The sequence below is a fragment of the Eptesicus fuscus genome, chromosome 7 (assembly GCF_027574615.1).
Source record: "Eptesicus fuscus isolate TK198812 chromosome 7, DD_ASM_mEF_20220401, whole genome shotgun sequence".
NCBI lineage: Eukaryota > Metazoa > Chordata > Mammalia > Chiroptera > Vespertilionidae > Eptesicus > Eptesicus fuscus.
Genome location: NC_072479.1, coordinates 36,266,778 through 36,288,541, shown reverse-complemented (window position 1 = coordinate 36,288,541; position 21,764 = coordinate 36,266,778). Strand labels below are relative to the sequence as shown.

Below are 21,764 nucleotides of genomic sequence, written 5' to 3'. Positions count from 1 at the left end.
GAAATACTTGACTTCTTTGCACATGTTTCTTTGTCTGTAAAATCATTATACTAGGAGAATTAAATCAGATGATGTCTGTAAAATGCGAAGCATTTACCTGGCACATGGTAAATACTCAATATGTGGTTGTTATGTAAGGATATCTTGATGTCCTTTTCTGCCTTGAGAAAGAAATAGAAAGTGTTTTGCTGAGCATTCATCTTATGTGGCTGCTGAGATTGTGGGAGTAAGAAGGTAGTAAGTGTTTCCAGAAACAATTAAGAGCCTTCCAGAAGAAAGTAAATTGTGTGCCTGGGAAAGAGCTAGTGGGAGAAATTTGCCCTCGTGGACAAGAATAAGCCCTTAGTAATTCCATGTGGTCCTAGTCTGTTTGACTCTTTCACCTTACAAAAGGCAAAATTGAAGGTCAAATGTGTCCAGCAGGATATTTCTTTTTTCCAAGAAATGCCATTATACTTGTAACAGCTCCTTCATAACTAAGGCAAGGTGAACCAAGGATGCCTTTCTTCATGACTTTGTGCTCCAAGTTCAGATTCTTAAAATATTTTTATTTCAAGCTACTTTTTCTTAACAAAACCCTGAACCAGATGAGTGTGAATATAAACAAAGGGCCTCTTTATTTTATTTTAGGGCAAAGATTCCTTCCTAGAAGCCAGCTAGGCTATGGAGGAGAGGAATTTTTTAGTAAATGTTAAATAAAGGAAAAAATAAACTCTCACTTAGCTAATCTACACAGTTTATAATAAAAAACACACAAGCAGCGATTCCATCTTATTTCTTTGCCAAGATTTAGCAGCAGTGGTGGGAATTAAAAATTACTCATATTCAATTCTAATACTCTGTGATGCATTTTCTTGCTTAAAATTTGAAAGGTAGATTAGCGTATTTTATTATTGTAGACATTTGTCATAGTTGCTTTTTTAAAAAAAAAAACAAAAACTTGCTTTAAACTCCCACTTTCTTATAAATTTCATTATTCATAACCTTTTTCCCTCCACTTATTACTATTTCCCTTAGTGCTATCTTCTGCGATAGCCTCATTTGTTTTCTTCTGCTACAACCTTCTAGCTTTTCTAGCTCTGCTTATGTTTTCTTCTTGCTGCCGAGTTTTTCTACCTTTACTGGTATGAAAACAACTTTAACCTCCAAGACAGTCTACTACTTCTATCTTACCTCAACCCCTTAAGTGACCTTTTTCAATTTTCTCCCTTCTTCATTCACATCCTCAACCACCAGCCAACATTTCCTCAGCCTCCCATATTGCCTCTAAGTACACATATTCTCTCCCTGGTTTACATTTGCTGTAGCTGGTCTCAGAGGAACCGGTAGTTCTCCAACTCCTTACCAAGATTATCCACTCTGCCTGTGCTTTTGATCCATTTCTTCAGCATTCTTAATTATATTCCCTTACTTTTCAATTCCTCTTTTCCTACTGCTTCCTTCCTTTCAGATTACAAAAATGCTGTTTTCCCCATATTAAAAAAAAAACACAAAAAACAAAAACTGACAAAGACTACCCTAACTTTTGTAATAGAGATTCATAAGTTGCCTCTTCAGCATCCATTCCTCTTTTCCCAGAGGCCCAGGTTTTTGTTTGGGGTCCCTGTGGGGTCAGGGAGGTGCCTCCACCGCCCAGATTCAAGGGTGGAGCAGTGGAACCAACCAAGCCTTCCAACCCCTGGTTTGGATTAGGGGCATGTCATGTGACCTGAGCCCATCCAATCAGTGTGAATCTCTGGGTGCACAGACAGCCATGCTCACCTGTTCTGGACGGTGCTGTGTGCATATATGAGGCCTGGGGTTGCTATAGCCATTTTTGCTGGTAGGAAGCCAGCCTGCAGATGATTCAGCACAGAGGAGGCAGAGAAATGGAGCCAGAGCTCTGAACAAACTCCTCAGGAAGTTTACCTACAGGATCTTTTCATTTCATAGCAAATGAATTCCCATTGTTGTTTTGAGATGGATTTTCTGTTTCCTGTAGTTAAGATTCCCAACTGACTATGGTGGTTTAAAACTGTGTCCACACATTCTTTGATTCTCCTCCCTTCATCAAATGGACTTTAATTCTTCTCCCCTGAGTGTGTGCTGGATTTAGTGACTCACTTCTAGAAAATAAAGTGTATGATTCTAAGACTAAGTAAAAAAAACACATTATGATTGCCTCCTCATTCTTCTTCCCACCCACTGTCCCCCTCCCCCCCTGTGTGTGTGTGTGTGTGTGTGTGTGTGTGTGTGTGTGTGTGTGTTTATCTGTCTCTCCCTCTCTTTCTCTTGGATCACTTGCTCTGGGGAAGCCAGCTGCCATGTCAGAAGGACACTCAAGTAGCCTGTGGAGGGCCACATGGTGAGGAACAGGTCTCTAGCCCCAGGGGAGTTGGAGCCTTCTGCCAACAAAAACAAGAGTGAGCTGGGATAGAGATTCTAGAGCCTTGAAATGATTCCAGTTCTGGCTGACTATTGAGCCTCTCACTGTGGACATCCGAAAGCTTCTAGTTACCAAACCAATTGCCATTTTTCAGCCCTTACCCTACTTGACCTTTGGTTATGGAACAATGTTAAATAAATATACAATTGTGTGTACATGCGCAGGAGGGAATTTTCTTACACTTCTGAAGTTTCACACCAGTGTTAACTTCTGTCTTTAGATACTGTCCTAATGAGTAATGGGAATAAATTCTTAAAGCCATAACCACTAGAAAACTTAGTTCTTCCCCCTAAAAACTAATATGAAAACCAGAGCATACTATAGGATATATTACATAATTTTTATTATCTCACTTGTAATAATAAACACCAGACACTTCCAAGAAAATAAAATATACATATTCTAATTTTTACATAGAATTTTCTTCTGGCTACAGATTATAGAAAAATAAATGTATATTTCTCCACCAAATTTCAAGAAAAATTTTAAGAGTTTGCAATAGGGCTTATCAAACAATTTTGATCATTTCCCCTATTTAGGAAAAGACTAAGTAGGAAATTAGTCTACTTGGGGGTTTAAAAATTATCATTTGGGTTGAACAAATCTCCAGAGAAAACCTCATAAAAATTTCCACTTAAAACATCATATATATAATGCTTCTCTGGGAAATGATGTAAGGAAGGTTAACAGGATTTTGGAAACAATGCACAATGATATAATTAATAGGCACTTAATTATTTATGGGCATATGCCTGCCAGGATTTTTGTGTAATCCTCACATATGGAATTAAATTCATTTGTAAAATGAACCTTTTCTTGTAAAAGAAAATAAAAACTGTCATTTTCTGCAGCTGTCACATCATAAGAAAAGTGTTGAGCTATAGAAAAAAGGTTAATACTTTAAGAAAAAATAATAGCTCTTATAAATTCTATATTTATATGTTTATAAGGACAGCTGACTTAGGTTTTACTTTAAACACTATTGACTTAACACTGTTCCAAAAAGACTGTGGGAATACCTAATCCCCATTCCTAATTCTTAAATACTGTCATGTGTTAAAACATTCAAGCTTTTGATTTATTCACTCCTATGTTCACTTCAATAGGAGACTTGGAGTGCTACAGCCAAACTAAACTCCACTGACCTAATAGTGGCTGGGTATGAGCTTAAACATATATATTTGCATGGATTTGCAAAACCATCTGAGTTCTTTGTGAAAGGCCATTGGACTACCCTGGAGAGATCTTACTCTCCTGACCAAATTCAACTATCTATGTATATAAAAGGCTAATATGCTAAGTGTCCATCCAACTGGTCACTATGATGCGCACTGACCACTAGGGGTCAGATGCTCAATGCAGGAGCTGCCATGGCACACACTGACCATTTACAGAGAAACGGCACCACCGACCCACAAAGCAACACTCAGCTTCCCCCAAGTGGGACATAGGCCCCGCCACCACCCCAGAGCAATGCCCCACCAAATTGCAGCCAACACTGCAGAGATCCCATGGTGCAAAATGCGGCCCACAGCCCAGCCCAGCCCCAAAACTGTGGGACACTGCGGGCGCCAGGTAATGACGTCACATAGCAACACCTGGCTTCCTCTCCCTAGCAACTAGCCTCCTTGGAGTTTCTTCAGCCCAGGAACATGACTTGCTTTATAGCCAGGTGGAAACATTTTACACTTTAACCAAATGTCTGTGAAGCATTTTCCCGTGCCTCATCTCATTTGATCCTCAGAAGTCCTGGAGTAGGTAGATAGGAGACTTGGTAGAATCCTATTTTCTTCTCATTAGCTGGAAAACAGAGATTTAGAAAGCTTAGAAACTTGACCAGACTGAAAAGAAGTAAGAAATGATGGACCTTGAAAATGACTTCAGGTTTTCTCACTGCACAGAATATAGTCAAACACTGCTGCAGTTAAATATTTTACCCTTTGTTCTCCCTGTGTGATCTACAATAATAATCTGCTTCATACTGATCTTTACTGCTCTGTTGCTGAAAATTACCTGAAAGAGAAGTTGGGGTGCTTCACTGGGCTAGAAAAAGTTTAGCTAAATCAGAAAGCAGGTCTAATTAAGCAAGTTTATTCTATATATCTAAATGGCTAAGTTGACTCACTCATGCGCCATACATATAAAGCTCTCGCTGGCACAAATCACACATGTATGTTTTGATCTGTCATTGTCGATCATGAATTTGGTTGACACTTCTATTATAGAGAAAGGGCGAATAATGATATTAAAATATTTCTTCTAATTAATTTTCTTTCGAATTCGTGCACTGGGCCTCTTATAATTTTATTAAGTAAAATTATAAATGGAGAAGAGCCAAAGTACACACCATTGGCTATTCTTCAAGCCAACAGCAAATATTGCAGCCTAATAACAATAACTATTTATTGAATGTTTCTTGCATGTCAGATATTATACTAACAAATTTTTTTCTGGTTTGAACAATAGCCTTGTAAGGTCATTTTTCCCCCAGTTTACAGACGAGTAAAGCAAGACTCATGGCAATTGAGTAACTTGTATCACAGCCACAGAGCTAAGTAAGCGGCAGAACTGGGACTCAAATCCAGTCTAGATCCGAACCTCACACTCTTTTTCATTACTGAATGGAGCTTTTCAATTACGACTCTTTGCTGTCATATTTGAAGAACAAAAAGGTACCTTTGCTTGATCGCCCTAAAGATGTTAGTTTCTTGGGAGCAAGTCTTCAGCCAGGAAAACCAAACATGAACCTTTGCAGTCTGAGGAGATGTTCCACATTATAACTGACTAGAGTGAAGCCTGCTATAAGAAGTGGCACCGTGAATAAGCCCAGCTCATATTCAACCAGGGGAGCAGGTGTGGGATGGGGCCTATGTTGGGGTTGGGGGTGTAGAAATGAAGAAGCAAACACATTGTAAAAGCATCACACTCTGACTATCCTCTTTGGGCAAAAGCCTGCCTGATGATGGGTGATCACATTATGCAATGCAAAACTACCAAAGTTTAATTTGGGGTGCAGCCATTTTTGTCCGATTTCCTCACTGGGACGCAGAGTGAGAATGAGGAGACTTGCCTCTACCACCTGAAGAAATGGGTGAGTTACTTAATTTCTTTGAGTTCAGTTTTCTTAAGTCCTGCTGATTGGTAAGGTCCCCCTTAACTCTAAAATTATTTGCTACTAGAGGCCCGGTGCATGAAATTCGTGCACGGGGGGCGGGGCTGTCCCTCAGCCCAGTCTTCACCCTCTCTAATCTGGGACCCCTTAAGGGATGTTCTACGGCCCGTTTAGGCCTGATCCTGGTGGGATCAGGCCTAAATGGGCAGTTGAACATCCCTCTCACAATCCAGGACTGCTGGCTCCCAACCACTCACCTGCCTGCCTGCCTGATCACCCCCTAACTACGCCCCTGCCAGCCTGATTGACGCCTAACTGCTCTCCTGCCGACCTGGTTGCCCCCAACTTCTCTCCCCTGCAGGCCTGGTCTCCCCCAACGGCCCTCCCCTGTATGGCCAGTCACCCCTAACTGCCCTCCCTTGCCAGCCTGGTCCCCCCCCAACTGCCCACCCCTGCAGGCCTGTTCCCCCCAACTGCCTTCACCTGCAGTCCTGGTCCCTCACAACTGCCCTCCCCTGCCGGCCATCTTGTGGCGGCCACCTTGTGTCCACATGGGGGCAACCATCTTTGACCACATAAGGGCGGCCATCTTGTGTGTTGGAGTGACAGTCAATTTGCATATTACTCTTTTATTAGATAGGATTATAGTCATGTATCTTTTGACATGGGAAGGTGTTCATGTGTATTTCTTGGTGTTCTTGGTTGTAGATAACGGAATTTCTGAGAGGAGCAGGGCAGTCAACAGTGCTATAGAGACAGGATCAATGTCTGACCCCAGTATGGCACAGTTTTACAGGCGACCCCACTGCTGCCCAGGCCTGCCTCTCAACATCTATTATACTAGAGCCAAAGAGAGGACTTTCTGTTTCAGCTACCAGAAGAGCTGCTGTCCCTGACCATGGCTATCACCTCCTGTTACTCATATGCCTTCCAAATCAGAGAATGTATCTTCCATCAGGGCTTGGTGGAAATGCAGTTACATGTAGAACCCAAACTGCAAGGGAGTCTGGGAATGTTTAACTTTCTAGCCTCTGAAGGACAGAAGCCTGTCAGAAGAGTGAGTGGGTGTTAAGTAAGCCCCTGTGCAGTGGCTTCCACATAGTGTTACATTGCTGAGTGCAAAGTTGGGGGTGGGGGAGGCAATGTATTCACATTGTGAGCCCTTTTATATATGTATGTAAAGTACTATACAAAAAAGTCAGAAAAGGTATACACTAAAATGCTAGTAGTTTGTTTTGATCAGAAGTATAATTATATTCTTTTTGTTTTTCTGTATTTCTAACATCAATGAGTATTACCTATATAATTTCTTAAAAGAATGAGGCTTATTGTTTATGTTTCAAGGATTGTACACAACATACAGATGTGTGTCTTGTAGATATCTGTCTTCAAGATACAGGCTACAGAATTAGACCCTGGAAATATCTTTGAAGGGCATGTAAATCATTATTCCAGTTCAGACTGTGTTACAAATGTCTAGATATTTGAATGAATTTCTTACTGAAGACTCATAGGCAATATAATAATGACAGGGAAGACAAGTGGGGTCTGAAGAAACATTATTATCTGAAGGAATTGGTTTTTTTCCTCCTCATCATCCATTGTCCATTTTAAGACGATAATTTCTCTTATGAAGTGAGATCTGTGATATTATGTAGTTTTTGTTAACAAGAAAAGATAAATTTGAGTTACAAATCATTTGCATTAAGTTCGTATTACTGTATAGACAGCAACAGAACAGAATGAAAGTTAAACTTGGAAAAAGAGGCGAGGGCTAGACCAGGTGGGTCTTTGAATGCTATGTTAAGAAATATGGACTCAATTCAAATCTTGTCCCCTCTAATTCCCTCATTGGGTAATTAATGATTTTTTTCAAGCATAAAGTGTTAAAATATATTCAATCTGTTGCTTAAACTTGAAGACTCATTTTGAACTTGGAACAGCTTATGATATTTCTAAATCAATAATTACGATTCATAAAAACATTGCTTAAATAATTTAATTTATTTTGTGCCCCAGAGAATGCTGTGAACTGATTATGTGTTATATTTCTATAGCACACACACATTTGTTATAAAAATCCTCAGTTTGATTAATATAGTTAATTAATCTAGGTTTATAAAGGCACCTGCTATATGGAAGGTGCTTTGTTAGGCGTTGGGGGATGCAGCATTTTAAAGAGATTTCTGTTCTCAAAGAGTTTATAGTTTAGTTACAAGAGCCAAAATCCTGCAATAAAGAGCATAATGTGGGAACACAGGAGCCCAGATGGGGAGCAGATCCTGATTCAAGGATGTAAGGAACAGGGAGTTTTCTTTAGAAGGTGTAGGAAGGTGAGTGGAAAAGTAAAACAGATAAGAGAAGGTGACCAACTGAAGATTCATTGTCAAGCCAGGCATCACTGTGGGCAAAGGGAGCTACATGGGAAAACCAGGAGATGATATGGATACAACATGGGAAAACAGGGAAATGATATGGATACAACCTCAGACTTACTCCATCCAAGGAGCAAAGGAGCTGAGATGCTTATTCACTAACTAGAGGCCCAGTGTATGAAATTCGTGCACTCAGGTTAGGGGCAGGGCCCTCAGTTCGGATTGCGAGAGGGCGCAGGCCAGGCCGAGGGACCCCACCAGTGCATGATTGGGGCTGGGGAGGGATGTGGGAAGTTGGCCAGCTGGGGAGGGACCATGGGAGGGCTCCAGGGTGTGTTCGGGCACCTCGCTCAGTCCCGATCAGCATGACCCCAGCAGCAAGCTAACCTACCGGTCTGAGCTTCTGCCCCCTGGTGGTGGTCATAGCAACTGGTCAACTGGTCGACTGTCTGCCCCCTAGTGATCAGTGCACATCATAGTGAGCCGTTGAGCGGCCTTAGCATATCATTAGCATATTATACTTTGTTTGGTTGAACAGATGACTGGATGACCAGATACTTAGTATATTAGGCTTTTATTATATAGGACTAGAGGCCCAGTTCACAAAACTCATGCACAGGAGGGGGGTCCCTCAGCCTGGCCTGCACCCTCTCCAATCCAGGACCCCTCAGGGGATGTCCGACTGCTATACCGGTAGTCAGACATCCCTCTCGCAATCCGGGACCGCTGGCTCCTAACTGCTCGCCTGCCTGTCTGCCTGCCTTATCGCCCCTAACAACCTCTGCCTGCCAACCTGATTGCCCCTAACTTCCTCTGCCTGCCAGACTGATTGCCCCCTAACTGCTGCCCCCCTGCTGGCCTGATCACCCCTAACCACCTCTGCCTAGGCCCCTGCCACCATGACTTTGTCCGGAAGGATGTCCAGAAGATGTCTGGTCTAATTAGCATATTACCCTTTTATTAGTATAGACTAGAGGCCCAGTGCACAAAATTCATGCACGAGGGGGGGGTCTCTCAGTCCGGCCTGCACCCCCTCCAATCTGGGACCCTCGGGGTATGTCTGACTGCCTGTTTAGGCCCGATCCCACAGAGCCGTCGGACATCCCTTTCACAATCTGGAACTGCTGGCTCCTAACCACTAGCCTGCCTGCCTGTCTGATTGCCCCTAACCCCTCTGCCTGCCTGCCTGATCACTCCTAACTGCCTCTGCCTGTTGGCCTGATCGCCCCTACCTTGCCCCCCTGCCGGCCTGATTGTCCCTACCTTGTCCCCCTGCTCGCCTGATCGACCCTAACTTGTTTCCCTGCCGGCCTGATCGCCCCTAATCGCCTCTGCCTCACCCCTGGCCTAAGCTGCAGTCTGGCCTTCCTCTGCAGGAGGTGACCTGGCAGATCAGGGGAAGACACCGCCCCCTATTACCCCGTGGCTGCTGCCACTGCCTGCCTGAGCCTGGGCTCTTCACAGCTGCACCTCAGCCCTCGCAGTTGCTGCAGCTTTGTCCAGAAGGACATCCGGAAGGTTGTCTGGAAGATGTCCACCCTAATTAGCATATTACCCTTTTATTAGTATAGATGTTATGAATTGAATGTTGTGTTCTCCTCAAATTAGTATGTTGAAATGTTAATCCCCAATATGAGGTATTGGGTGATAGGGCCTTTGGGAGGTGATTTAGATGAGGTCATTAGGGTGGGGTCCTCATGATAGGATTAGTACCCTTATATGAAGAGACACCAAGGAGCTTGCTCCCTCCCTCATGTACCGGAGACACAGCAAGAAGACTGTAGCACTGTCTGCAAACCAGGAAGAGAGCCTCACCAGGAACCGAAGGACTCTGAGAAATAGATTTATGTGGTTTAAGCCATCCAGTCTATGACATTTTATTACGGCAGCCTGAGCAGACTAAACCAACCAACTTCCATCCATCTTGGAGCAGACACTTCCCTGGGAGGCAGACTTCTCCAACACCCTGGCCTGCCCAGAACGTGGGCAGAGCAGCCTTCTCCAGGTTTGGAGGAGGTTCTGAACCAAAGTCATGCCACTCCTTGCAGTTGGAAGTCCATCTGTAAACACTGAAGATAAACCTAGAGTCACATGGGTGAGAATTACCAGCCTCCTAGTGAGGATGGAGGGATGGGAAAGTCTTGATATTTCATAGAGGATGTGGTGTTTCAACTGGGCCTTAAAGAGGTAAGAAGTTAACAAATACAGGCAGGGAAAAACCCATTCCAAACACAGGAACCAGTTGGAGCACAGACCTAGAGAAAGCAAAGTTCAGGATACTTTAGATAACTAATACTTTTTTTCCCCCTTGACATTATGTAATTCTTGTTTTGGGGTGGGTCGGGGTGGATGGGTACCACATTACTTTATTTGAAAGAATGATACAAAAGAAGGAATTTAAGTAGATGTTTGGGTACAATTTATAGAAAAGCTAACGGTAACCCCAACATGCATACACTGCCTTAATAACCAGGGAAGTCACCCCCTTGGCTCTGGGAAGCCAGCCCAGGCTTAGCTTTTGTTATCACTGTCTCCTAGGGTGTGCTTGTCAAAGAGACACTCTGCCATGCCAGGTTCAAGGACCAATATCTTGTGCAAATTGGTTGCATGGTCACCCGATTCCTTGGTGGATTTCACCTGTTCATTCAAGTAATGAGTCTTAATGAAGTCACACAAATAGGAATCATTTTTGTCAGTAGCCAGTTTGTGCAGTTAATAACAATAACACGTTAATTGTTATTTTTATTTGCTGCCTAGTATTTCCCTGTGTCAAACTTTTTTGTTGTTGTTGTTACTCCTCACCTGGGGATATTTTCCCGTTGATTTTTAGAGAGAGTAGAAGAGAGGGGGGAGGAGGAAGAGAGAGAGAGAGAGAGAGAGAGGGAGAGAGAGAGAGAGAGAGAGAGGGAGAGAGAGAGAGAGAGAAAGGAACATAGATGTGAGAGAGACACATCGATTGGTTGCCTCCTGCACTCACCCTGACTGGGACAGAGTTCAAGCCTGCAACCAAAGCCCAAGACCCTTCAGTCCGAGGGCCAGCGCTCTGTCCAATGAGCCAAACTGGCTAGGGCCATTGTGACAACCTTTGCTTAGCCATTCCCCTATTTTTAAACAGACCAGTCAGGCTGCAGTAGTTCTCAAGGCCTCCACCCATGGAGAACAGGAGGTAGATCAGGCGAGAGCTGTAAGCTCCCTGCAGGCAGGTCACTGGCTTCCTCACATTTAAAACCCCTGTAACTGTCATACCACCTGGCACTTAGTAGATGCTGGTGGAATTGGTTAAATCGTAGAAGAAATTTTCTAAGGAGACTGTGAAAGGAGTAATAACACTTGAGTTTAAATTCTTGAAAAGAGTCACATTTTCCCCTCTACAACTTTCTGCACATCCTGGGACATGAAATTTACTTCCCAGATAGTTTATTCTGTGAGGTCTTTAGTTTAGGATGAAACATATTCTATTTCCTTGGAATATGGTCAGCAAAGGTCACACCCCCATTATTAACATCATAATATGCAAAGAAAAGCTCCTCTTTAAATTCTAGACGCAAACTTTATTTATTGTATGAGTGCCTTCACAGAAACACCCACCGGGCTCTGGCTTTCTCTTGAAATTACATTTCAGTCAGCAATTGCATGTGTAATGTCTTAATCTTGCTAAATCTTGTCTCTCACTAGAGCGGTTCATGAGTCACTTTTTCTGGTTTGCATGTAGATTACGGGATGATCTCATTTGCATATATCCAAATCCCTGCCAAATTTAGGAAACCACTTTTAAAATTTATCCCCAAACTACTATTTTCTTGCCAGGATCCCCCCTTTTAATATCATCTCCTTTTTTTTTTTTTTTTTTCCTTTTAGTTTGTTTCCATCCCCCAAATGAACAGCTGACAGTGTTTTCAGGGCCATTTTTACAAATCAAACAAATGTTTATCACTACAAAAGCTACTGTATGACGAGCAGTAAACTAGAAAACCCCATTAGGCTGTGTATTGTGGGCAGTGGGCTGGGCTCATTCATTAGCAGAGTGACTCACTCCCCACGCTCCATTCTGTAGCAGAATCACAAATTACTACAGCAATGGAATGTCATCTGACAAGTAGCTAACATTGAAAATGGTAAACTTACAAATGCCAAGGGTCTGCTCTAGTATTTTCCAAACTGGCTTCCAAGAAGTATTAGAGTTCCTCAAGTTGCTAATAGGTTATTGCAAAATCAAACGGTTCTCTGGTCATATAAGTTTGGGAAACACTTTAAGACATAGGAACAGAAACTATCCAAACTTAAACTCAGAGGAAAAGAAGACCAAAAAAAATTAAAAAATGAGTAGAGAATTAGTGAGATGTGAGACAACTTCAAATGACCTAACACGTGTGTGTACAGTATCTGGGAATGGCAGACAAAATATTTCAAGAAATAATTACTAGAAATTCTCCAAATTTCATGAAAACTATAATTCTAAAAATCCAAGAAAATCCATAAACTCTAAGAACAAAAAAAACATTAAAATCACATCAAAATCAAATCGTTGAAAACAAGTGATAATGAGAAATCTTAAAAGCAATCAGAGGGGAAAATACCATAGCATTTGCAGATGGTTGGGGTCAGGGATAAAAATGACAGCAGATTTCTTGTGGAAAACAATGCAAGCCACAAGACAGTGGCACAGTATCTTTAAAGTACTGAAAGAAATCTGTCAACCTAGAATTAAAAAACAAGTGAAAAATAACTTTTGAAAAGGAAGGTTAAGTAAAGTTTCTTCCAGGCATATAAAATCTAAAAGAATTCATCACAGCAGACTTAAACCAAAATAAATTTTAAAAAGTCTTTCAGGCAGATTCTAGAAAGAAATCTGGAGCTACTTTAAAGATAAAGGAATAAAGAGTCAATGGCGGGGAGGAGAAAGGGGACATGTATAATACTTTCAACAATAAAGATTTAAAAAATAAAAAAAGGAATAAAGAGAACTAGAAATAGTATATAGATAGACAAATACACAATACTTTTTCCCCCCTTATTTTCAAAATCTGGAAAAAGAAGTTTAACAAGAAAAAAAAAAGCAACATATGCAATGTATTGTAAGGTTTAAATGTATGCACAGTAATCCCCTTATCTGAAGTTTTGCTTTTCATAGTTTCAGTTACCTGCAGTCAACTACAGTCTGAAAGTATTAAATAGAAAATTCCAGATATAAAATATTCAGAAGTGTTAAATTGCATGCCATTCTGAGTAGTGTGATGAACTCTTGTGTTGTCCTGCTCAGTCCTACCTAGGATGTCCATGATCCCTTTGTCCGATATATTTATGCTGTAGACTCTACCCACCCATTAATCACTTAGTGGCTAACTCAGTTATCAGATCGACTGTCTTGGTATCGCAGTGCCTGTGTTCAGGTAACCCTCATTTTACTTAATAATGCCACACTCACATAACTTTTATTACAGTATATTGCTATAATTGTTCAATTTTATTTTTAGTTGTTGGTAATCTCTTATTGTACTTAATTTATAAATTAAACTTTAGCATAGGTAGTAAAGGAAAAAACATATATTAGGGTTCAGTACCATCTGCAGTTTTAGACATCTACTGGGGGTGGGGGGTGCGGAGCTTGGACTGTATCCCCTGTGGATAAGGGGTGACTGCTCTAGAAGTAAAATGTGTGACAATAATAGCACAAAGGCCTGGAGGTGGGCAAAGGAAATGTACCATTGCAAGGTTTTTATACTAATTGTGAAGTGATATATTATCCCTTGAAAGTTGACTGTAAGAGATAAAGGATGTCCACTAAAAACCCTAAAGCAACCACTAAAACAAAACAAAAAAACAAAACAAAATAGTTATAGCTAACACACCATCAAAGGAAATAAAATGAAATCATAAAAATACTCAACTGGAAAAAAGACAGAAAAATATTTTTAAAATGGAACAAAGAACAGATGGGTGAAACAGAAAACAAATTGCAAAATGATTAATTTAAACGCAACCATATCAAGTAAACACTTAGACAAATAAACAAGATTTCTTTTGGCCCGTATTCTTAGGCAAATAAACAAGTCAGCTTTGATCTCCTATCAGCATTACATTTCTCTCAAAAAGTTGTGCAGGGAAAGATTAGAAACTTGAACTAATCATGGTTATATAGCAAAATGATCTTGGCAGTGATTCCTTCTCTAACTTAAGCATATCACGGAAAGATGTCTAACAAGTTCAGCCAAGAGACACTGAGCTGAAGGCACTTTTCATTTCTTTTTCACCGTGCACTTACATAATTCAGATTGCTGTAGTGTAACAACCCAGGCATGTAGAGTTTGAAGAGGATTCTTTTTTACAAGGCTGAGGATTAGGAACACTATTAAAAAGGATTTTTCTTCCGAGACTCAAACTCTGCAAATCTTTTGGGCCAAACTCTCCTGCTTGGTGTCTGCTCTTCTACAGAGCCCTGCTTGAGGATTTCCTGACCTACCCCTCTGCCTCATCCTGTGGCTTGCTCTCCTCATGCTGAAGACACTTGCTTCTCTACAGTTCCGACCTTCGTCCAGGCTCAGGGTCTTGTCCAATGATATTTCTGCTTCCCAGAATATATTCTCACCTGCCAAACCCATTCACTTAGTTGATTCTTATTCTTTCTTTAGATCCCAATTCAAAAGTCCACCACTGTTCCCCTTACCCCCGCCCGAATTCTCATCGTATTTTAAAAGCATATATTATGGGGCATGATTATTTGAATAGCAGAGATGGAAGAAAGACATTATAAGCATTTGTACAGTATTTTTCATCTCTTCAGATTAAAATAGTCCAATATTTTGTAGCCATTTGGTCCCTCCCCCTCACCTTTCAGGGGAATTTTTGAACTTTAATATGCAGGTTGAGGTAATCAGTGGAAAGAAAACTTAAGACACTGGTAAGCTAGAAAATCTACTAGAAAAGTAGAAAAGTTCTAGAAGTAATGGAAAAGTGGGCCCAGACAAAGGGACATGGGCACAATATATAGAGGAAGGACAGCAAGGATGTGGGGTAGAGTTGGTAGGAATTTTGGAAGGGACTAGGTAATAGGGTGTGTAGAGAGGCACTAGGACAGTATGAGATATGACATATGAAAGTTATTGAGAGCGAGAGGAAAGGGAAAAGAGAAGATCAAGAAGTGTGTCTGAGGCTAGGAATTAAATTCCCTTTGACAGTTTTTGAGAGGCATCTTAAAGGATAGAAGTTGCTTTTAGTGACAATTTGGCTGCTGTATTTGTCTCCTGGATGGAATAGGAGGGCACAGAGAGACTGGACCACATGGGGCGTTGCAGTGGGTGGTGGCTAGAGTGCCTTGGCTGTCAGTGTCATTCTCCCTCATTATCAAAAGGTAAGGCATCCCCAATTTCTTCTGAGGAACTTCTCCCCCACTTTCAATTCACAGACTTCTCCTGGAATTGGTTCCACCCCCAACTCTATCAATGAGCATGTGACTTGCCTGTCCAATCAGAGTACCACTATCCCCTGGCCAGGCTTTGTTTAGGGCATATGCATGTGATCTCTCTCTCTTTTTTTTTTCTATTTAATTTTTTTCCTTTATTGATTAAGGTATTACATATGTGTCCTTTTCTCTCATTGCCCCCCCACTCATGCCCTCACCCCCCTGGTGTCTGTGTCCATCGGTTAGGCTTATATGCATGCATACAATCCTTTGGTTGATCTCTCCCCCTTACCCCCACCCCCCCACCTTCCCTCTAAGGTTTGACGGTCTGATCGATGCTTCTCTGTCTCTGAATCTGTTTTTGTTCATCAGTTTATGTTGTTCATTATATTTCATAAATGAGTGAGATCATGTGATATTTATCTTTCTCTGACTGGCTTATTTCGCTTAGCATAATGCTCTCCAGTTCCATCCATGCTGTTGCAAATGGTAAAAATTCCTTCTTTTTTACTGCAGTGTAGTATTCCATTGTGTAGATGTGCCACAGTTTTTTAATCCACTCATCTGCTGATGGGCACTTAGGCTGATTCCAAATCTTAGCTATGGTGAATTGTGCTGCTATGAGCATAGGGGTACATATATCCTTTCTCATTGGTGTTTCTAGTTTCTTGGGATATATTCCTAGAAGTGGGATCACTGGGTCAAATGGGAGTTCCATTTTTAATTTTTCGAGGAAACTCCATACTGTTCTCCACAGTGGCTGCACCAGTCTGCATTCCCACCAGGAGTGCACAAGGGTTCCTTTTTCTCCACATCCTCGCCAGCACTTGTCGTTTGTTGATTTGTTTGATGATAGCCATTCTGACAGGTGTGAGATGGTACTGCATTGTCGTTTTTGATTTGCATCTCTCGGATAATTAGTGACTTTGAGCATGTTTTCATGTGTCTCTTGGCCTTCCTTCTGTCTTCTTTCGAAAAGTATCTATTTAGGTCCATTGCCCATTTTTTTATTGGGTTGTTTATCTTCCTTTTGTTAAGTTGTATGAGTTCCCTGTAAATGTTGGAGATTAAACTCTTATCAGTGATAACATTGGCAAATATGTTCTCCCGTGTAGTGGGCTTTCTTGTTTTGTTGATCATTTCTTTTGCTGTGCATTTGTTTATTTTCTCTTTAGTTTCCATTGCCCTAGGAGCGGTATTGGTGAAGAAATTGCTTCAGCATATGTCTGAGATTTCTCTGCCTGTGGATTCCTCTAGTATTTTCATGGTTCCCTGTCTTATGTTTAAGTCCTTTATCCATTTTGAGTTTATTTTTGTGTATGGAGTAAGTTGGTGATCTAGTTTCATTTTTTTGCATGTACCTGTCCAATTTTCCCAACACCATTTATTGAAGAGACTGTCTTGACTCCATTGTATGTTCTTGCCTCCTTTGTCAAATATTAATTGAGCGTATTGGTTTGGGTTGATATCTGGATTCTCTATTCTATTCCACTGATCTATATGTCTGTTCTTGTGCCAGTACCAGGCAGTTTTGAGAACAGTGGCTTTGTAATACAGCTTGATATCTGGTATTGAGACCCCTCTACTTTGTTCTTTCTCATGATTGCTGCGGCTATTCGGGGTCTTTTTTTATTCCAGATGACTTTTTGGAGAGTTCGTTCTAGGTCTGTGAAATATGCCGTTGGTATTTTAATGGGAAGTGTATGCATGTGATCTCCTTTGGACTAATCAGAGTCAGTCTAGGATATTTGTTGGGAGAATAGAAGCACTGTTCTTGTACCACTGGATTTGAACGTGGAAATGAAACCAAAACATGGGTGAACCTGTATAAGGACAGGTACCAGGTCCTGGAAACATTGTTTGAGCCCCACACCAACCCTGGCCTGGACTTGCCATCACCTTTTTTAACTACATGAGTCAATCAATATGCTTTTTTTTAGGGGGTGAGGCTTGGTGTGAGTTGGGTTTTTGGCCACTTGGAACTGAAAGAGTTCTAAATTATACAGCACTCAACTTACATTTGTGTTACATTTGATTAAGGCCTATCTCTATGACTAAACTTCGTAAGAACAGGGTCTAGCCCTGGCCGGGAGGCTCAGGTGGTTGGAGCACAGTCCTGTACACCAAAAAAGGTTGTGGGTTCGATTCCCAGTCATGGCATATTACTTAGGTTGCGGGTTTGATCCCTGGTCCGGGTGCATATGGGAGGCAATGAATCCCTTCCTTTCTTTCTAAAATCAGTAAACATATCTTCAGGTGAGGATTTAAAAAAAAAAGAAAAAAGAAAAAAAAGAATAGGGTCTGTGTCTTTTTTATTATTTACTGAATCCCCTTGACCTTGTGCAGTGTCTGGAATATTAGTTAGGTAAATGATTACATCCTGCATAAACACATTGTTTTGTGACTGGTTTTTCTGCTAGACTTTAAGCTCTCTGAGGGCCAAGATTTTATTTTTTTGTCTTACTCCTCTTGAACTTCCAGCCTAATGCACAAGGCTTAGAATATATTAGGTACCTCATAAATGTTGGCAGAATGAATAACAAATATAGGGAAAAAATGAAATCAAACCAGAGCAAGTGATTACAGTGGCTATCATGAAAAGGCCAGTGAATTCGGTTTATGTAATTTGATTTCCTAGATATGTTTATTCAATGCTTATGAAATGAAACCTCGGTTCTTATGACAGATTTTGAAAACTGGAAATGAATCAGCAATCATAACTACTATGTTTTCTTCTCCATATTTTTTTATCATTAAATGGGATGACAACTTTTTGCTACTAGACTCTTACGGTACACATCATTGAACTAAGATGGCCTAAGGTCATGTGTATAAGACTTAAAAAGGAGCAGTGGTTCACAAATAATGATCATAGTATCTGGAGAAAAACAATTGAAACACTATGGTAGTTAAGGCAAAAGTTCAAGCTAAATAAGCTATATAGTTCTAGAATGTTTAACATTCCAATTTATAAAGTACAAAAAATACATATATATCTAGTAAAGACTGAAAGAGCTCACAAGTGCATTTAAACCCCACTCTTGGACTTGTGCAGGCAATGAGTCCATTCTGAGAACAAGAAGAAAATTTTTTCATCATTTCTTCTCCCTATTTAAGCATTATATGTGATTCAATGAAGAAAATGGAAGAGTCTGGTTAGGTGGCTCAGTGGTTGAGCATCGATCCATGAACCAAGAAATCACAGTTCAATTCCGGTCAGGGCACATGCCCAGGGGTTTTGGGCTTGATCTCCAGTGGGGGGCATGCAGGAGACAGCTAGTCAGTGATTCTCATCATTGATGTTTCTATCACTCTCCCTCTCCCATCCCCTCTGAAATCAATAAAAACATATTAAGAAAATTGAACTTTCTGGAAAATACCTGGATGGTGTGGGTTCCCTAAACCGTCTTCAGTAGGGGCGGGGGCTGTGATTTCAGGAAAATGTGGTTTTGCCAGGGTCATCTTTTCTTCTGCATGGTACTGGTGCGCCTGCGAGTAAGGCACATAAGGGAAATGAATGCAACATGATTATAGTGATCAGTCATTAGCGAATGTTGTAGTTCGTTATTAATAATTATGTGTAACAGGATGTTGTAAAAATTAAGTTATGAATTTTTTTATTAAAACATTTCTTACATACCGTTATATTGGCTGGGCTGCAAAAATATTCATTGTGGGCCGGGAGTTTGACATGGTTGACCTAGAGTATATTGTGATCAGATTAATAGCATACTGGTGTTGTGGGTATTCTATGATATTTACCTGTCTGTTCCATAGTATCCTTCTTCATAATGGTATTTACCATAATACAATTTTACTTATGCTATTAAAATGATGTAGTATCAATCATTTTAATATTACTTTATATATAATAGCCTAAATAGCTATTATAACATGAGTACTTAGTATTTGTATCAGATATATCATAAGTGGTCAAGTGTTGAAATAAAAGAATAAACTATTGATTTGTTTTAGCAAGTATTTATTAAATAATTCCTCTAAATTCTTACCTGGATTTTTAATGTGTTTACTCCTTTCCAGTGATGTACATAGAGATCCCACAGATGTCTGGCACCCACTAGCCAGCCTTCTTAATGTTACATGTAAACACTCATCAGCCTGCACGATAACTGTCATGGCCTTGGATGCCAAAATTAGTCAAGGGTTCTTCCCAGGCTTCATACATAGGACTATGTGTCACTTTCTCAGGGAGATTTTGCAAACTGAAGGGGAAAAAACCTGATTAAATTGTTTTATCACCACTAATACTTTTAAAGTATGAGTCCACGGGGTAAATATAGGGAAAATTAGAATAGTTGGTTATTTCACTATCAGTTCTTTTTCACTAAACTGAATCTTTGAGACATTATTTTAGAAAGGATTGATAGTAATAGAATTTTCTTTTAATCTTACAGTGGCCCCAGAAATTTGCTGTCCCTGACTTGAACCATACCAATTAAAGGTGGAAGGAGGCTGAGATATGTGGAATTTCCCAAAGATGGTCACCACCCCTGAGGATGTGATGTTGACAGCCCCCCTATCAAGAGGTGCATATGTTTCCTCTCCTGGAATCCGATGAGCCTGTAACCATGGTGGAAGTGACCGATGTGACTGCCAAGGCTAGGTGATAAAAAGGGTTGTGGTTTCTGATTCGGAGGATGCTTTCTTTGTCTGTAAACTTAACCACCAAGTTGTGAGAATGCCCAGCCCACACAGGGACGCTCTTTGTAGGTGGTCCAGAAGACAACTTTCACTGACATTCCAGCCAATAGCCAGAATCAATGGGCCATGTAAAGGAAGAAACCTTTGAGATGCCTCCAGTACCAAAAACTGTCAAACTGCATGAGAAAAAAAAACACACTGAGAATTGTTCCCCCAAGCTGAGAAAACCTTCAGAATTGTGAATTAATAATAAAAAAATGATTGTTGTTGTTTTAAGCCACTAAGTTTTAAAGGGTAGCAATAGACGACTGGAACAAGATAGAATGTTCTCTTCAATGGCTATGTAGATTTTTGTGGTCTAAAGAATCCACAGCATGCTGATCACAGCATCAAACTAAGGGACTAAAAGTCAGACTGAAGGGACAATTAAGTAGCAATCAGTGCTCATCTTACCTCTCAGTTCAGTCAAGACTTCTGGAAAAACACAAAAGCCTGACAATGTGAGAGGGGTAGTTAAAAAACACACACAGCCAGTTACAAACAATGTGAAAAATAGTATTTTGGTTTTAAATTTTTTTTGTGTGTGTGTGTGTACATAACTGACCTCACTGAGAGCATAGATTCTTGTCTATTTTAATCATGCTGTACCCTCAAAGCCTAGAATAGTTCCTGGTACAGAGACTCAATAAAAATATGTTGAATGAGTGTAAACACCATCTGGCAGAATAAGCACCAAATTTATTTTTGGTGGATAGAATGATGTATGGTTTTCTTTGATTTTTATAAATTCTCCACCATGATAATGCGTTACATTTATACTGTGCTTGTAAAAGATTGTAGGGTTTTATTTTAAAATAATAAAAGCTTTTAAATGCCTACATATAAACATCTATTTAAATCTTTATCTAATCAAAATATTCTCATGGGAAAAAAGATGCATTATAATAAATCTCAAGAGAAGGCTATGTTATGTGGGCAGGGCCAGTAAGAAATGCAGATTTCCTTGGTTACTGTATGGATTCTCTACAAGGTATCATAGAAACACTTGAATTAATTTCACTTATTTTATTGTCTTATTATGAACTCTTCGTTTAGTTCAGCTGGTATTTCTTTTTTAAAACTTTTTCCATTAAAGTTTACATTTAATATTATTTTGTATTAGTTTCAGGTGTGCAGAATCATGGTTATGCAATCATATACGTTACAAAGTGTTCCCCTGATATTTCCAGCACCCACCTGGCACCATACATAGTTATTACAATGCTACTAACTATATTTCCTGTGCTGTGCTCTACATCCCTATGACTATTTTGGAACCACCAATTTGTACTTCTGAACTCCTTCACTTTTTTCACCCAGTCTCCCAATCCTTCTCCCCTCTGCAACCATCAGTTTGTTCTCTGTATCTATGACTCTGACTGTTTTGTTTGTTCATATGTATTGTTCTTTAGATTCCTTTTGTCTTCCAATTAAAAAAAAAAAATCAGATCATCACCTTATGCCAAAAAAAAAAAAAAAAAAAAAGGCCCTTAGAGAAAGTCCCTTGCCACTACAACTGTTCAGATTGAGGATGAAGAGTAGATCTCAGTTTGCAAGCCAAGTCTGATTGACTAAACGGGATTATAGCGTGCTGGGTGAAGGCTCCTATGGCTGCGATTATGTCTGGTTGGTTAGCAATGTCTGACTTGGATCTGGTATAGCGGAAAGGAGGCATGGTTATCTCGTGCTTGTGTGACTTGGTCAGTTACTACTATTTTAACGTCTTGTATCAGGCCCTATTTCCTTACAAAC

The 21,764-nt window shown here is 40.4% G+C and overlaps 1 protein-coding gene across 1 annotated transcript in view; it reads left to right on the top strand.

Annotated features, from left to right (window-relative positions):
• The window catches only part of ZDHHC17 (zinc finger DHHC-type palmitoyltransferase 17), a 137,526-nt gene extending 116,719 nt beyond the window's left edge, over positions 1-20,807 (top strand). Inside the window, exon 17 of the mRNA XM_054718828.1 lies at positions 19,727-20,807. Within this exon, the coding sequence (XP_054574803.1) occupies positions 19,727-19,757 (31 nt within the window). The 3' untranslated portion in view covers positions 19,758-20,807. The remainder of the gene's footprint in view (positions 1-19,726) is intronic.
• Positions 20,808-21,764: the final 957 nt, after the last annotated feature.